Genomic DNA, 17,673 nt, shown 5'->3' with positions numbered 1-17,673 from the left:
TCTCCTACATATGTGAGTAATTTCATAAATGCACAGGTTCACAACACTGCGGATTAGATGACACAACAACAGTGAGCCTCACACCAGTTACAGTTCAGGGCTTGACAAAGACGTGCATTATTTTGTTTCATTTATAATGTACTGTTCTTAAATAATGTGAGTTAGAAATGGAGCCTGCATGGTTCTCGGGTATTGTGACTGTTGAAGATCAAAGGTCGTACATTAAAATCTAAACTTTATGTGGAAAAAACCCAACACAAATCCACAGTGCTTTAAGTGAAGTTTGTGGCGAGTTAACACTAGACCGTAGTACAGTTTCTCGCTCAGCTAGTCGTTTTCGTGGCAGTCGTGTGAGATGATCCAAGGCCAGGAAGGCCGAAAACATCAACAGATGAAAGACGTGTGAAACTTGTGTCAGATGCTCATGAAGATGATCGTGCGACATGTGAGGAACTTTCTAAAACCACAGGGATTCCAACAAACTCAATATTCCGAATTCTGACAAATGATTTAAAGAAGAGAAAGATTTCTGCGTGATTGGTCCCTCACTGCTTGACTGCTGAACAGAAGCAGAAACGCCTCAACATTGCAACCTTGCTGAAACAAAGATTTGACATTGAAGGGCAAGCATTCTTGTATCAACTTGTTGCTATTGATGAAACGTGGGTCAGAGACTTTCAATGGGAGCTGAAATCACAGTCCGAGTGGAGAGGTCCATCTTCCCCACGACCAAAAAAATTTCGACGATCTCAATCAAAGGTCAAACAAATGATGATCTTTGCTTATGATCACCAAGCAATCATCATGACAGGCAGAGTTTCGTGCGGAAAAAGTGCCACAGAAGTTTATTATCGTGACTTGATGCAAAATCTGCGCAGAAAAATACACAAAAACCGACCTCACTTGCTCGAGGCTTAGCCAATCATTCTCCGTGACAACGCTCGCTGCACATCAGGATTTTCGTAACAGAACAGCTCTGCCAATACAGTTGGGAGGTGTTGCCTCATGCTCACTACAGCCCGGACATGAGTCCACCAACCTTCGACTTATTCCCCAAGTTGAAACAACATATGCGAGGCCGTAGTTTTCCCTCCCTGGAAGAGCTTTCTGCCGCAGTTACCCGAGCCATTAGACAGATAAACAAAGATGGTGTCCTGGATGGAGCAGTAAAGCTTCCCACACGTTGGGACTCCGTCATTGAGAAGCAGGGGGACTATACTGAAAGACTGTCAAGGTACTTAAAAAAAATAAACGTGGACGTAAACAAAAAAATGTTTAGTTTCTTAGGCTGTAACAATTGACAGACAATAAATTCTTATGTGCACACATGCACAAAACACTCACCATCCTTTCTTTCAAGGAAATATCTCTTCAGCTATGTGGCAGAATTCTTGGCATTCCGTTACATAGAATTCAAAATCTTTCATAACCTTGAAACTTTTTTTTATCACAGATTATGTTTTGTGTTGCAATTACACAGCTTTACAAGAATTCAAGTGACATAACATCATATTTCTAACAAGAGCACCCGCATCTAGCTGCGAATATTTGCCCTACTCTGCGAGCAAACATACTTCAACATGATCGAACATAACGTCCAACAACCAAACCCGCGCAAGAACCAGCAACGTTTACGACATGATGGAAATGGCAGTGAGATTCCACGGTGACAAAGAAAACGTGGAAAGTTTACAAAGAGCATCAGTTACAACAAATATATGGAAAGTTCCCACAGCGACAAACGCAATAACAGTGGGACGCTGCCTGGGGATGCCTGGGAAAACAATCGCGTTTCCTCAGAGATGAAAGGAAAAGAACTGTTCATAGTGTTAAATCACAACAGATGGTTAATTATGTAGCAGCAGCCGAGGTTATAAAGCCGGGTTTACACCAAGGAAACTGGCAACCGTAATGCAACAGCGATTTCAAAGAAATATCGCAGGTTTGAAGAAGGCAACTAAGAAATGACCGCTTTCACATGAGGGGTTCTTGAAATCTTGGAAACTGTTTATTCTCAAAGTTCGTTATGTGGTTGGCTTGTGCTGATTGCATGATGAATTTGGCTAGTTAAAATCAGCCAATAGGGAACTGTTCTTGTGTGGGAGAGAAAGCAGCCTTAACCGGTAAATTCCCCATACTATGAAATACTCGATTGTAACTCTTATATGCAAGAAAGGTGAAAAGAAGAACTGTGCAAATTATGGAGCAATTTCACTGTTAACTACAATTCCCAAGGTGTTTGAAAAGATAATATTTAGAAGATTATTGTCACATGTTCACGCTTATGACATTCTAGCCAATGAACAGTTCGGATTTCGCCCCAAATTATCCACTGAAACAGCTTATATAACTTAATAAATACAGCTTTAGCAGCTATTAACAATAAAGAAAAAGTATGTGGATTCCTCTTCGATTTGAAGAAGGCTTTTGACTGCGTAAATCACGAAATACTTTTACATAAACTTGAATTTATGGTATAAATGACAACGTATATATGTTATTAATATCATATCTCCAAAATCGATATGAAATGGTGGTAATTAAAAATGGACCATTTCATAAGAGTGAATCAGATTGGGGTAGGGTCAAACAAGGTGTTCCCCAGGGATCTATCCTATCTATGCCATACCTCTTACTTTTCCTGCTATATATCAATGACTTACCTTTATCTATAAAATAAATGAACACCAGTGTAAAACCCCAACAGTTTTATTTGCGGATGATACTAGTGTAATCGTCAGTAATCAAAACATTGAGTTTCTCAGTCTCCCCGCGAGTTGCGTTTCCGTTTCCTCAATTTGCGTTGCTCCATTTATAACATGTGTTCAACTCTGGCTGATAACACTTCTCGGAAATCACGGTTGCGTTCCGGTTGCCAGTCTCCATGGTGTGCGCCCGGCCTTAGTTTCTTCAGTGTGCGCCTGCTAATTTGAATACCAGTTCTGTTATTGAAATTGGCGACATTTCTTTGAAATCACTGTTGCCAGTTTCCATGGTGTACGCCCATCCTAAAAGTGAGCAATCTAATAGAATCACGACGCTCAGAAAGGATACTGAAAAGTTTACAAGCTTCCAACGACGGATATCACGAACACAAACGTGTTCAATCCTAACAGTTCCGAAAATGTAATTTTTGTGAAAATTTCAATGAATGATATGATGGGATTGTTAGCAGACCCATCTGCTGCGCAGAATTAGTACTACATATACACCAGGTTGCTCCAGGCCCTCCAGCCCCTCCAGGCTCTCCCTGTTCAGCGCCCGGGTGCAGTTGGTCCAGGGGCGTGTGGCACACANTGGGATTGTTAGCAGACCCATCTGCTGCGCAGAATTAGTACTACATGTACACCAGGTTGCTCCAGGCGCTCCAGGCTCTCCCTGATCAGCGCCCGGGCGCAATTGGTTAAGGGGCGTGTGGCACACAATAGATAGGATATATAGTAATCTAGCAGAGCAGTGTAATTGCTGGTTATTATGAGTTAATGGCTGAGGGAAGAGAGGTGTAGGGACGATAAATATTGGGAATACCGGTCTTTACGTTAATACCGGCCATTGCGTTTGAATAGTTGTGTGTAAGTTTAAGTTAAAAATGTATTTTAAAACATATTGCTATATTATAGTGATAAATCACTGTGTGAATGTTATGTTATTTTTGATGTGAAGTTATTATTTGACATGTTCAATTGTAATTCTCTACATATATGGATGAAATTAATAATAATAATAATAAAAAAAGTTGTGGGTATTCTTCAGAGAATCATAACGATCATTGTAAGGAAATTGGATTTATTCATATTTTGGCAGTTTTAAATTTAATTGCCGACATTTTGTTTCAACGTTTTTCTGGCATGTCAGTTTTTGGTCGAGGTATAATCTGAAAGTATTTTACTTCGGTTTGGACCGGTATTTGCATATTATTGATAGTAACCTGTGGGCAAGTTATGCGCTTCGTGGTGAATGTAACTGACACAGATTTTATTTGGGTTATTTTGATTTTCCATTTGCTGTACCATCTCTGGAGATTTAAGTGATGTTGAAGATGTGATGCTACTACTGGATCATTATTTTCTGCTAGCAGGGCTCTTTCATCCGCCAAGGTTGCAATTGTAGTGTTCTTTGCTATGGGCAAGTCTGCAGTATAGATTAAGTATACTAGAGGCTTCATCACGCTTCCTTCCAGTACGTTGTGGGTTTTTCACTGTCACTTTTGGGCTGTAATTCCAAGCTATCCATAGAAAACAAACTTCTACTATATAAGTGTATAATAAAACCCATATGGACATATGGTATAAAACTATGGGGCTGTACAAAACCATCAAACACGAAAATAATTTAAAGACTTCAATCAAAATTCTTGTGCTCAGTGACTAAAGCACCTTGGTATATCTCAAATTTTACTATTCACAATGATCCGCAAATCCCATTTGTCATAGAAGAAATACATAGATTGTCAACACACTACCATCAAAGCATACTTGAACACAATAACAGACTAGTTGTAAAAATTATCAACCTACCAAAAGTAAGAACATTCAGGAGACAGCGCCCGTCTGACCTACCACAACCCGCAAATGATGAAGATTAAAATGATCACCATTCCTCTACAGGGCTTGTCATAGTAACATCAGTGGATGACTTCTCTACTCAAATCTACTCAGAACAAATTTACTTTTTATTCAATATTATTGAGGGTAAATTATATATAAGCTATTAATTAAATAAGAAAAAAATATTTTGGCACATTCTTAGCAGTGAACACAGTTGGGGTTCTTGATATTATTCTGCTGTTGCCAGTTCTACTTGAGATTCTAAATTTATCAGCACCTTTGTAAGTCACATGTTCACATACCCATTATCAGTTGTTACACATACCAGTCCAACTTATAGAGGAACTCATTAGGGCTATTGGTCTATGGTGAACTGGTTGAAGTTGCAATGTATACAATTGCATAGTGAATACTATAGGATTACCGTTTCTAGGATGTAAGTGAGTGCAGTCAGGTAACCTCTTTGCAACATTTTGGGAGAAAGCTGCCTTCAAAACCTGAGCAACAATCTGTCAAGACTACACAACACATAATGAGACACAAAGTTTCACAATTTCTGTTGTAAGAACAAAGAAATTCATATCGGGATGTTTATACACAGTCATCAGTATGTTTACTTACAGACTTGGGCAAACATTCTTAGCACCATACTGGCACACTTGTTATAAATTTGATGATATATCACTTGAATTCTCTTGCAACAGAATGCCAAGAATTCTGCTACAGAGAGCTGAAGAAATATTTCCTGCTGTAAGAGAAAGGATGGTGAGTGTTTGTGCTTGTGTGTACAGAAAAAATTTGTCATCTGCCACTTCTCACAGCCTAAGAAACTAAATATTTTATGCCAAGCTAGTGTTAGTTTTCATAATCAATCTGGGGAGTTTACATGGTTCTTCAGATAATAACAGTTTTGGATATTATGTAGGAGAGGGATCAATTCAGGGAGAGTGCTATGGGTAGGTCATATGGCACAAATGTGAGAATGATAAATGTATACCAAGCTTTAGACAGAAAACTTGAAAGAATGAAACCATTTGGGAGACATTTATGCAGATGCATTTTAAAGATATAATTTTGGGTTGTTTGGACTTCGCTTGTGTCAGGATGCAAAGTCATGATAGGCATGTGTGAACACAGTAATGAGCCCTTAAGTACCATAAAGAGCAGATATTTTCTGTCCACAATGACCATTAGTTTTTCAGGAAGGTCAGTGGACTATGAAGTTAATACTTGTCAAGATTTTTGAAGTCTGTAGAGAAGAAATCTGTACAGAGCAGCTGTTACTGGTTAGATGTAATGAGAAACAGCCATAGCAAGGAAAGCGTAAATTGTTTCATGTATGGTGTTGTACAGCCATGACTGATAAAAGGTATGATATCTTTACAGAACTATACAAATTCAGAGAACATTTTAGTGGGTCCATATGGTGAGACATACCCAGCAAGACATGATGCAAACCAGACCATGAATATAAAAGCTGAAGAAGTCTCATACGCAGAAGAGGAAACAAATCCTCTTCAGAATATAAAGGCTGAACCTGAGGTGAGCTGTGTATTTCCATCTGTTCACTGTTAGGCAGATATCACAAATCTGTCGAAGTGCGAATTATCTTTCTCATCTCCATATGCCTGTCTGTGTGTGCACATGAAACAGCTCCACTGTGCTGCTTACTGGACTTTGAAGACATTTCTCTGAAGTGTCTCTAGACCTTTACAGTTCCTTGAATGTTGCTTATGTTGTACCACTTCCCTTTCCTATTAAACAGGTCTTAAATTGTAAAGTAAAGATATCCCTGTAACAGGCCATGGAGGCCCATAGGGCTGTGAGATGTTGAGGTTCCCACGTTTTCTAGACAGTCGCCTCATAGATGGCGGCAAGGTTGTCAGCCCTACATGCTGGCCACCCCTTACCCCCAAGAATATTCAGTGTACTCATTTCTTTTAGAGGCTGAGTCAACCCCAGGGCCATAGTGCAGCTGGAAGGATTAGGTCAATTGAAAAAATTGAATGACCTCATCGGTACTTGAACCCACGACCTTCCGGCTTGTAGCATAGTGCCTCAACCAACTATGCTACCACTTGCGTTCTAATATAGAGGAAATGAAATACTATGCAAACTGAACAGTGTTTCAGACAAATTCTATAGTAACAAATATCCTTACATAATTACAGAACTGTTCACAATTAATTACTGGTACACCTATTAGAACCAAGAATTTGAATTACTGGGACTTTTGTAAACAAGTTCCAATGAATCCCACAAAATATTTATCATGTGATAAACAAGTTTCAAGGTTACAAAGGATTCTGCATTCTCTTGCAACAAGGGTGCCAAGAATTGTATTGCAGAGAGCTGAAGAAATATTTCCTGCTGTGAGAAAGGTTTCTGTCTTGTGCTTGTGTGCACAAACAATAATTTTATTATGATATAAACTCCGTCCCAGGTGCAAACAATATATTATGTGTCCTTGATCTTGCTCCTTTACACTACATATTTCGGCCTCAGACGGCCATCATCAGGTGTATAACACTCACTCTTTACTACGTAGACACGTAGTGTCTACGTAGTAAAGAATAACAGCGGCACACACACAGGAAGACTACACAGGATAACACCTATACCGTGTGGAAACAGGAACTAGCCGCTGCAGCACTTTAGAGATAGGGCGAGTAACCCTAACAATTTTAAATTTTAAAATTTAGAGAAAAATTTTAAAGGATTTTAAAATTAGAACTAAAGATTTTATAGTGCTACTACAGGAAAGTCAAAATTAACGTGTGTAAAATAATCTACAAACCAGACAGATATCAACGAAGTAGATGTTGATAAGAACAAGGAAAGTGTTTTTAAATGTTAAAGTTTGGGCTGGGTGCAGTGTGACAGCAACGTGAGCGTTATACACCTGATGATGGCCGTCTGAGGCTGAAACATGTAGTGTAAAGGAGCAAGATCAAGGACACATAATATATTGTTTGCACTTGGGACGGAGTTTATATCATTTATCGTATAGAGTGCAACAGGATGCTTAAATGTAATATAATAATTTTATTGTCGTATGTTAGTTCTCATGCCCACAGAATCTAAAATTTTGTGTTCATAGTCCATCTGGAGAGTTTCTTACACTCCATGTACACATTATAATAGTTTGGCATTTTCTTTAGGAGAGGGATCATTTCAAGAAGAGTGATGTGGGTGTCATGTAACACACATGCTAGAGTGAGAAATGCATACAAAGTTTTGAGTGGATAACCTGAGAGAAGCAGATCACTTGAGAGACGGAGTTGCATATGAAAAGGCGCTCTTAAGATAGAGTAAAGAAAATAATTTTGAAGGGTTTCTACTGAGTCTGCTTGCCTTAGGATACAGAGCTATGATCAGCGTGTGTGATCACAGTAATCAGCCCTTAGGTACCCCAACTAATTCCCATGGAGCTGAGTCCTTTAGATGCTACCAGTTCATTGCCATGTCCATAAGAAGCTGTCACAAGTCCCTGTCCTGAGCCATAGCACATTTCACAACACCCCATCCTATGTCTCTTTAAGATCCATTTTAACATTATTCCTCCACCTATGCTTAGGTCTTCTAGTGGTCTCTGTCTCTCACCAAAATCCTGTATGCATTTCTGTTTTCCCCCATGTCTGCTATATGAGCTTCCCATCTCATCCTTGACTTGATTTTAATTATGCTTGGCAAAGGTTACAAGTTATGAAGCTCATTATTCAGTTTTTAGGTACCATAAAATGTGAATATTTTATGTACTGTCACTGCACCACTTAGTTTCCCTGGAAGGTCACTGAGCTATGAACAGAAACTTTCTACTGATTTTGACAGCTGTAGAGAAGAACATCTGTACAGAACAGCTCTTATGAGTTAAATGCAATGAGAGAATATGCTGTTTCATGTGTGGTGTTATACATCCATTTCTGAGAAGGGTTTGATTGTTTTTACAGAACTACACAAATTCAGAGAATGTTTTAGTGTGTCCATATGGTGAGATGTACCCCACCCCTCATGATACAAATCAGGCCATGAATATAAAAGTGAAGGAAGGTTCAGATGCAGAAGAGGGAGAGGATCCTGTCCCAATAACATTTCCAGAAATAAAGGCTGAACCTGAGGTGAGCTGTATGTACATTATTAGGCAGATAACACAAATTTGCAGCAGTGCTGGTTGTCTTTCTGATCTCCAGCTCTGTCTGTACTCATGAAACAACTGCACTGTGATGCTGACTAGATTTTGAAGGCTTTTTCTTTTTCTGAAATGTCTCTAGGGAAGTGTAGGTTATTGAATGTTCCTTGTGATGTACCACTCCCATTTTCTTTTAAGCCAATATGATACAGATGAGATTAGATAATATGTAAACTGAAGAATGCTTGAGATAAATTCCATAGTAGGAAAAAACATGCACAATTTCCTTGTGCAGTGCTTTGATACTATGTCATGGGCTTCCCAGGATGTGTAAATGCTGATGATTATCATTTATTCATTTTCCATCTTCGATGCAGACTGTATCCATGTAATAACTTAAGAGTTGTCATTATGCTGAGGATTTGTAACAGGATAATTAATGATTCTCTACAGGTTTGTGACAATGTTTGACAGATTATAGACATGTGTTGCCAGTTACCCTTTGTTTCAAAGGAGATCACTGAATCAAATTCAAGGACACATCCTGCCCAACAATAGTCTCTAAGGCCTCTGATAGATGGGGGAAACATTATAGACACAGTTAGATGAAGATGACCAAGAAGGACGCATTCACTTCCAGCAAGACAGCGCACCCCCTCATTACCTTGGAGAAGTGCGCGAGTACCTCAGCACCCGTTTCCCAAGTCGGTGGATTGGTAGAGCGGCACCGATAGCATGGCCACCCCGTTCCCAGAAACTGACTCCCCTGGATTTTTTCTTATGGGGATTCGTTAAAGATCAAGAGTTCGTACCACCTTTGCCTGCAAATATCATTGAGCTCTGAACTCGACTTACTGCCTAGGTTGCAGAAGTGACACCAGAGATGCTACATAGTGTGTGGCAAGAGACTGACTACAGGTGGGGACATCTGCTGCATTACCAGTGGAAGTCACATTGAACCATAACTATCCGAGATAAAACTTGGTGTGTATGTCCTCTGTATAAATTTATATAAGCTTTCAAAGTTGTAAAACTCTTTTTGAAACACCCTGTATATTAAAACTGCTATACTGCATTAATATGCACTAAAATCATATGCTGTAGTTCACTTAATATAATAAAATAAAATCCATTAAAATTTTCATTACTTTAGTGAAATTCTGTTCCACCTCACAAGGGGTTTTGTCCGTTTGTTTAGAACTGTTCACAATCATGGAATATAAACACGGAAGCAAACACACCACGTGTTACTAGAGGCAACAGCACACAAGCAAGGGGCATATTACAGATTGAAGACGTAACAGAATGTGCTAACAAACATAAAAAAAGCTGCAGCAATAAAACGCCTGGACAGAAACATATAGTTTCTTTTTTAGAACATTTTGTTGACTGCAGGCTACCTTCTCACCTTACAAATACCTGTGGTAACCTCAACTGTAGCAGTACTTATTAACCCTTGTTTACATGATTTGTTGTGGGTGGAATTTCCCACTTTAAAGGGATTTACTTCAGGTGACACCTTTGCAGGCCCCACTAAACCACGGTTGCATGCAGCAGCCAGCAAAGCTGGGTCATTTCAGAGTTTGTCAACAAAACAACCTGAGTGGTAATGCTTCTGGATAATTTACTCTTTAATCTCATCATGGCAAGACATGTGGACCAACACACAGCATAACAGTTTGCAGTTATTTCGGCTGTGGTATTCTGGAGTGGAAGTCATTCGGCTCCATGAGGCCCAGTTGCCTGACACATGCTGCTGTTGCAAGGCGTTCCCACTCCTGGGAGATGACCGACATGAATTTGTTCATGGTATCAGGAAGGCCATGCCCTATATAGTATACATACTGTAACGTGTTTCGTTAATGAATAGGCCGTAGAGATTGTTAACTGGTTTATTCAACAATCTACAACTATCGGCTACAGTTAATTATAACAATGTTACGGGTTTCCACAGTTTACAAACCCTACAACAAAATCTCTTAACACTGTCTTCAAGAGACTTCAAGTATTAATAACGCGGGAGCTATACAAGTCTCCCTGAAATACACACTCTGAGTATAACTGTACTACAGCACTCACTATGTCTGGAAAGCACACAATAAGTCTTCCGCTCACTGACTTCTTAGTTATCGCACACTCGCAGGTTGCTATGTTTCAACTGTTGATAACACACTTGGCGACTGTCACATTACAACTGACTCGGCGACTGTTACGTTCCAACTCCGAACTACAACTGAAGTCGCCGACTGCTAGCATAGAACTCTCTCGTAGCTATATAGCCATGCGCTGTTGCTAGTGTGACGTGGCATATAGCCTAGCAACGCTGATATCTCGCGCCGTCGTACGTCACCGCGGAGGGGGGTAGGAGGGAGCGCTACGTCACCGACACGCGCCTGTGGCCTGAGTTGCCACGTTGCTGCTGGGTAGGGAGGGGTTCTCCGTAGCGCAACATGTTACAATACTGTTCTTTCACAGATTTTACTGAACCATATGCAGCCTGTCTTAGTGTCATTTTTTAACTTGGCCTTTATTGTTATTTAATTTTGCAATCTGTTGAACAGTGGCAGCACAGCTTAACTTTTATTCACTCAGAAACCAACATACATAGGTCATACCGAAAGTCATGAGCAACTCTTTTTTTGCATGCAACCTGGGAACAGCAGACGAAAGAGAGTACAGTGGTAGGTGGAACCAGTTGTTGTGTTAACCTTGAGTGTCTTGTGACATCAATAGCTTGCATCATGTGACCAGTATCACTCCTAACAAAATGGCCGGCAACAGTATGTTATTTCGCCACCGTGCTGTCATCGAATTTCTTGTGAAAGAGGAAATCCCCGCTGCAGAAATTCACCAGAGACTTCAGCGTGTACATGGGTGTGAAGATGGGTGAAACATTTTAAAGATGGGAACACCAGCATTGAAGATGAGCCTCGGAGCGGTCATCCTCGAACAGCCTCAACTGAACAGAACAAGGAAAGTGGATGAGATCATTCAAGGCGTGACTGTGGACACAATAGCCCTAAAACTTGGGCTATAGGAAAGTTTGTGCTCGTTGGGTCCCACTGTTATTGACTGAAGACCACAAAAGTCAGCAAGAAGCCATCACCTCAGAACTGCTGCAGAGATATCGACACGAAGGCGATGATTTTTTGCTCTGTATTGTGACGGGTGACGAAAGCTGGTTTCACCATTTCGAGCCTGAAACGAAACGGCAGAGTATGGAATGGCATCATTTGCATTCTCCATCAAAAAAGAAGGCAAAGACAGTGCCATCAGCTGCAAAGGTGAAGGGCACAGTCTTCTGGGATGCAGAGGGGTTTATTCTGGCCAAATTCCTGGAACCTGGGCAAACCATCAATGCTGCTCATTATGTCCAGACACTGCACAAGCTCCGTCGTGCAGTGTGCGATAAACCTCCAGGACGAAACATCATCATCCTGCACAACAACGTTCACCCCCACACCGCTCACCTCACATTGGAAGCAATTGCAAAGATGGGGTGGGAAGTTCTTCCACGCCTCTCATATAGCACTGATCTGGCACCTTCCAACTACCATCTTTTCGGATTTGTGAAGGATCAGTTGCGTGGACAAAGGTTTGAGACAAGGGAAGCCGTTCAGAAAGCAGTGCATCAGTGTCTTCGGATGGCTGGAACGGAATTTTACAGAAGGGGAATTTTCAAACTCCCAGAACGCTGGGAGAAATGTGTACAAAAAAGTGGTGGTTATGTGGAAAAAGAAAGAAAGGTCTGTAGATTGAGGTGGTGTATTTGGTTTGTGAATAATAAAGCATGTTACTTTACAAAAAGTTGTTGCTCATTACTTTCAGTATGACCCTCGCACATGGGATGGATTCATACACGCAACCACACAAGGGAGTGTGCGCTCCCTCTTCCCTCCCCATCACTCCTTTTTCACCCCCTCATGCCTACCAATTTTAACATCTCACTGCACTGGGGCTTCAAACTCTTTTTTCTTCCTACGAGGATTTTTCATGTTATTTCCTCTCATTTTCCAGAGTACTTTGAATGAACTTCAGCCTGTGCATGGTGAGGAGCAACAGTATTCTTGTGATGAGTGTGGTGATTCATTCAGTCAACAGCTAATTCTGAGAGCACACCAACATATGCATACTGGGGAGCGGCCATTTAGATGTGATGTATGTAATAAGTCATTCAATCAACGGAGTAACCTGAATGCACATCAGCGCGTACATACTGGGGAGCGGCCATTTAGATGTGATGAATGTAATAAGTCATTCAGGTGTAAGCGTAATCTGCAGACACATCTGCGCATACATACTGAGGAGCGGCCATTTGTCTGTGATGTATGTAATAAGTCATTCAATCAACGGAGTAACCTGAATGCACATCAGCGCGTACATACTGGGGAGCGGCCATTTAGATGTGATGAATGTAATAAGTCATTCAGGTGTAAGCGTAATCTGCAGACACATCTGCGCATACATACTGAGGAGCGGCCATTTGTATGTGATGTATGTAATAAGGCTTTCAGAGAACAGAGTCACCTGAAGACACATCAGGGCATACACACTGGGGAGCGGCCATTTGACTGTGATGTATGTAATAAGTCATTCAGTGATCATAGTGCACTGAAGAGACATCAGCGCATACATACTGGGGAGCAGTCATTTGTATGTGATGTATGTAATAAGGCATTCAGGAATCAGGATACACTGAAGAAACATCACCGCATACATACTGGGGAGCGGCCATTTGTATGTGATGTATGTAATAATGCATACAGGAAGCAGAGTACACTGAAGAAACATCAGCGCATACATACTGGGGAGCGGCCATTTGTATGTGATGTGTGTAATAAGGCATTCAGGAATCAGGATACACTGAAGAAACATCAGCGCATACATACTGGGGAGCGGCCCTTTGTATGTGATGTATGTAATAAGGCATTCAGGAATCAGGATACACTGAAGAAACATCAGCGCATACATACTGGGGAGCGGCCATTTGTATGTGATGTATGTAATAAGGCTTTCAGAGATCAGAGTCACCTGCAGACACATCAGCGTATACACGTTGACATGTGCAGTAAATCATAAAGCAGTAGAGATGGGTTTAGACTAAAGGAACAATATGTAATTTGTAGCATTCCACAGTATTTCATGTTGTAGATAAGACAGTTTTGCTGTCTGTTGCATGCTGCAAGATATTGGGAGCTTTTTACTGTTGCTAACCTTTCCAACTGACGGGAATGAACCAAGCCCCATAGTACAACATGTCAGTGTGTATCAACATCTGTTTAATTATAATTATTGACTGTGCACAAGACCCTGTCTTGTTGAGTGGAAACAGACATGACATGATGTTAATCTGCAGTGGAAGCTAGCAGTTAGTAGCATGTAGTGACTGAAATTGATTGGCAGCTTCATTTGTTTTTTGTTCTTTGTTATCTATGCTCTTCCACCACCTTCTGTGAGTAAATTCGTTGATTAGTTAGTTGCAAATTTATATATAATTTGGATTGAGTATAATGAGATGACTGTTATGAATTGGTCAGATGAACACAAACAGTGCTGTATTGGTTATTGCAGACAAAATATTATATTGTGGGATACTTGGTATAATGATTATAAAAAGCAATTTAAATAAAGATGTCTTGAGTCTTCTTGTGGAGAAATAAAATAGTACAGTAAATGTAATTTATAGGATCATGAAGACTTGCATACATCTTTTCATTGTGAATATCAGATAGCAAAGTGCAATGTGAGAGATGTGGATTTTATCAGCGCGTTGCTAGGTGACAAATCTGTGAACACTTTCATGGTGCAACAGGAAGTACGAGTGACATTACATACCCCCACTCATCGCATTGCTGTGTGACACTCGGTAAACAGCCCTCCCCACTAGGCTGTCATCACTCAACAGTAGGCAATCCATGTGTAAACATGCCTGAAAACAATACCTGATATCTGTTGCCAAGCAGCAGTGTGTTTTCTATGTGGTCCATGCCAAGTATTGAGGAGTTCGTAGAAGACATGTGAAGTTTTAAAGGATGATTCTGAAGGCTTTATGTGTGTGACGGTGCAGTGGATTATAAGGTGTATGTAAATCAGCGATAGCGCTGTGTAACCAAGCTGTTAATAAATCCAATCATCCAATCTAGAACCCATAGTTTCATCATGCGTACCCTCCTACACGTGACAATATAAACACACATTAACCACTGGCTCCCAGAGTAACATGAGTGACAAGTTTTCACAAAACTCCAGCATGGTGTCAGCACTGGAACATAAAGATCAATGAAGGGAAGACTCAGGCCATCTACTTCTCCAGAAGGCATAGAATGCCTGAAGATGCCCTACAACTAAATGGAAAGAACATCCCATTTGTAAATAGTATTAAATATCTCGGTGTCACCTTCAACAGGAGGATGACATGGAGACTACACATAGATAAAACCGCAGCCAAGGCCTTGGGCACGTACATTAGGATATACTCTATATTCAAAAGGAAGGACTTGAACACACACATTAAATTAATCGTGTACAGAGCACTAATTAGATAAATAATGTCTTATACCTGTCCCACCTGGGAGTTTATGACAGACACTAACACGTTGCTTCAAACTGTCCTGCTTATAACATCTTGGCACAAACCACATAGAAAACACTGTTTCCACTGTTATAGTCCAACAATACCTCCACCATCGTGTTTATATGCCAATTGCATAGCAATGGCTGCACTCGCTGTCAGTTTTGGGGTCTCTGCCCAGCAACGGGTCTATATGCCACAATATTAGAACCCATCATAAAGAATCAGGCTGGGAGGGCATGGTATGCATTTAACTGGCTCAAGAAAAGAACCAGAGGTGGACTCCTATCAACATGAAACTTACCCATCGGATTCCACGACATGCTGAGCCCCTGTCAGCCTATCGAATGACTCTGCTCCACGAGTTAGTATTGTCAGGTGTTGGTGACTAGACACAGGGCTTGGGTCCATTACTGAATTTACTGGCTGCTTGATATTTGTAACCACAAATAACTAGTTCTACGATTTGCCACAGCACATTCAAAGTCTTCCCAGTCTGCTGTCTTCACGTAATTGTGGTAGCGGCTTTCGACGATGGGAATTCTCTTCATTGCTTCCATGCTCAATGGAACCTTTCTTTGCTTGTTGACCACTAGCTGCTAATCACTATTGTCTCAGTCAGTCAAGTCAATTGCTGCTGATCTTTGCGAGCACAGTCAGAGTCAAGAGGGCCAGCCCACCCAAGTAATTTCCAGTAGTAGTGGGACCCCGCCTCTCGTTGAAGAGGAGGCTCCATCCTTCTTAACAGATGTCTATCAGTTCATTCAGAATTGCATGAGCTGTGGGCCAAACACACAGTCTGTTCCCCTTTGATGAGTCACATATGCACGAGCTGCATGAGATAATCACGACGAACTGCTTCCTGCTCCAACTGTCCCATTATCTGAGCAAGCAAGGCATTTACTTGTTCTAGATCTGCTGCACTTGACTGCTCAAATCTAGCTCTGATCTCTGTGTCACCTCCTGCTTCATCTATCCTCTGTAAGCAATCTTCATGTAGCAAATTAAGTTCACATAAAATTTCAAGAATTGTGGACCATTCACAGTCTGATCCGGGTTCATCTATTATTTGTTGATGATGATGTCTATCCCCATCCATAGTTTATTTTCCTTTGGTGCTAATATGACTCAACCAACCAACAAACAAACAACAGAGTCAGAGTTACTTTACGACTGAGCGGCCTCCATAGTCCAGGGGTAGTGTTCCCACCTCATGACTCAAGGTACACGGGTTCAAACCCGGCTGAGGTCGTGGAATTTTTAAGGGCGGAAAAATTCAGGGAACAAGTCCTCCGGGAGGGACTTTAAGCTGTGGGTCCCGTGTCGTAGCTTTACGGCACGTAAAAGAACCTCATGTCTCAAGGAGACCTCTGAGCCAAATTTGTAAGGACATTTCCCACCCAACAGTAGTTTCTAACACCTCTGGTAGATGGGGGAAGCATCTAGGTACCGCTGAGCTGGCAGAATCTTAATATGTTAGATTTACCGGGGGTACAGGTCAGATGGGACGGAGATGGCATCGCACCAGCAGGTGAATATACATTTTTCTATGGAAAGGGGAATGAAAAATCATGAATTAGGTACAGGTGTTTTCATACATAAGAGAATCATATCAGCAGTTAAGAGGGTAGAGTTCATTAGTGATAGGATATCATAATACTAAAAGGTCACTAGTGTGATATTCTTACGAATGTCCACTCCCCAACAGATGATAAAATTGATTACATAAAGGCCAGGTTCTATGAAGAACTAGAACATGTATTTGATAAATTCCAGAAGTACCCTATGAAAATTTTGCTAGATTTCAATGCCAAAGTAGGGAGGTATTTTCAAACTAACAACTGGGAATGAGAGTTTGCATGAAATTAGTAATGACAATGGGGTTAGAATAGTAAACGTTGCCACATCAAAAAATCTTACTGTCAAAGTACAATGTTCCTGCATCGTAACATCCATAAATTTACTTGGACATCTCCTGATTGGAAGATACACAATCAGACCAACAATATTCTGATAGATAGAAGACGGCATTCAAGTATCCTTCATGTCCAATCATTCAGGGCAGCAGATTGTGATACTGACCACTACCTGGTGGTGGCAAAGTTTAGGGAAAGACTGGCAGTGAGCAAACAAACAACGCATGGAGAAGTTCAATCTCAAGAAATTAAATGAGGTAGAGGGTAAAGAGCAGTATCGTGCTGAAATCTCAAATAGGTTCACTGCTTTGGAAAACTTGGACTCTGAGGTGAATGTTAATAAAGCTTGGGAACTATTAGGGAGAATATCAAAATTTCTGCCAAGGAGAGTCTAGCTTATTATGAACTGAAGAAGCATAAGCCATAGTTTGATGAAGGATGCTCAAAATTACTAGACCACAGAAAACAAGCCAAATTGCAATGGTTACAGGATCCAAGCGAAATAAATAG

At 40.8% G+C, this 17,673-nt stretch overlaps 1 protein-coding gene across 1 annotated transcript; it reads left to right on the top strand.

Moving 5' to 3' along the window:
- The first annotated feature begins 3,022 nt into the window (after positions 1–3,022).
- On the top strand, positions 3,023–14,729 carry LOC111872559 (zinc finger protein 501-like). Its single transcript, XM_023866596.2, has 5 exons — positions 3,023–3,126; positions 5,252–5,312; positions 5,934–6,089; positions 8,498–8,665; positions 12,694–14,729. The coding sequence occupies exons 2-5, from the start codon at positions 5,253–5,255 to the stop codon at positions 13,753–13,755; spliced, it is 1,446 nt and encodes a 481-aa protein (XP_023722364.1). The 5' UTR covers positions 3,023–3,126; position 5,252; the 3' UTR covers positions 13,756–14,729.
- Positions 14,730–17,673: the final 2,944 nt, after the last annotated feature.

This window comes from Cryptotermes secundus, unplaced genomic scaffold, assembly GCF_002891405.2.
Source record: "Cryptotermes secundus unplaced genomic scaffold, Csec_1.0 scaffold1038, whole genome shotgun sequence".
NCBI lineage: Eukaryota > Metazoa > Arthropoda > Insecta > Blattodea > Kalotermitidae > Cryptotermes > Cryptotermes secundus.
The sequence above is the reverse complement of the archived record's forward strand: the minus strand, read 5'-3'. Positions and strand labels throughout refer to the sequence as shown.

Bases quoted from the DNA above. Each gene is read 5' to 3' on its own strand.
- LOC111872559 (XM_023866596.2), top strand. From the start codon at position 5,253: ATGCCAAGAATTCTGCTACAGAGAGCTGAAGAAATATTTCCTGCTGTA. The intron at 6,090-8,497 runs GTGAGCTGTGTA...TTGTTTTTACAG, and splicing joins ATATAAAGGCTGAACCTGAG to AACTACACAAATTCAGAGAA. The intron at 8,666-12,693 runs GTGAGCTGTATG...CTCATTTTCCAG, and splicing joins AAATAAAGGCTGAACCTGAG to AGTACTTTGAATGAACTTCA.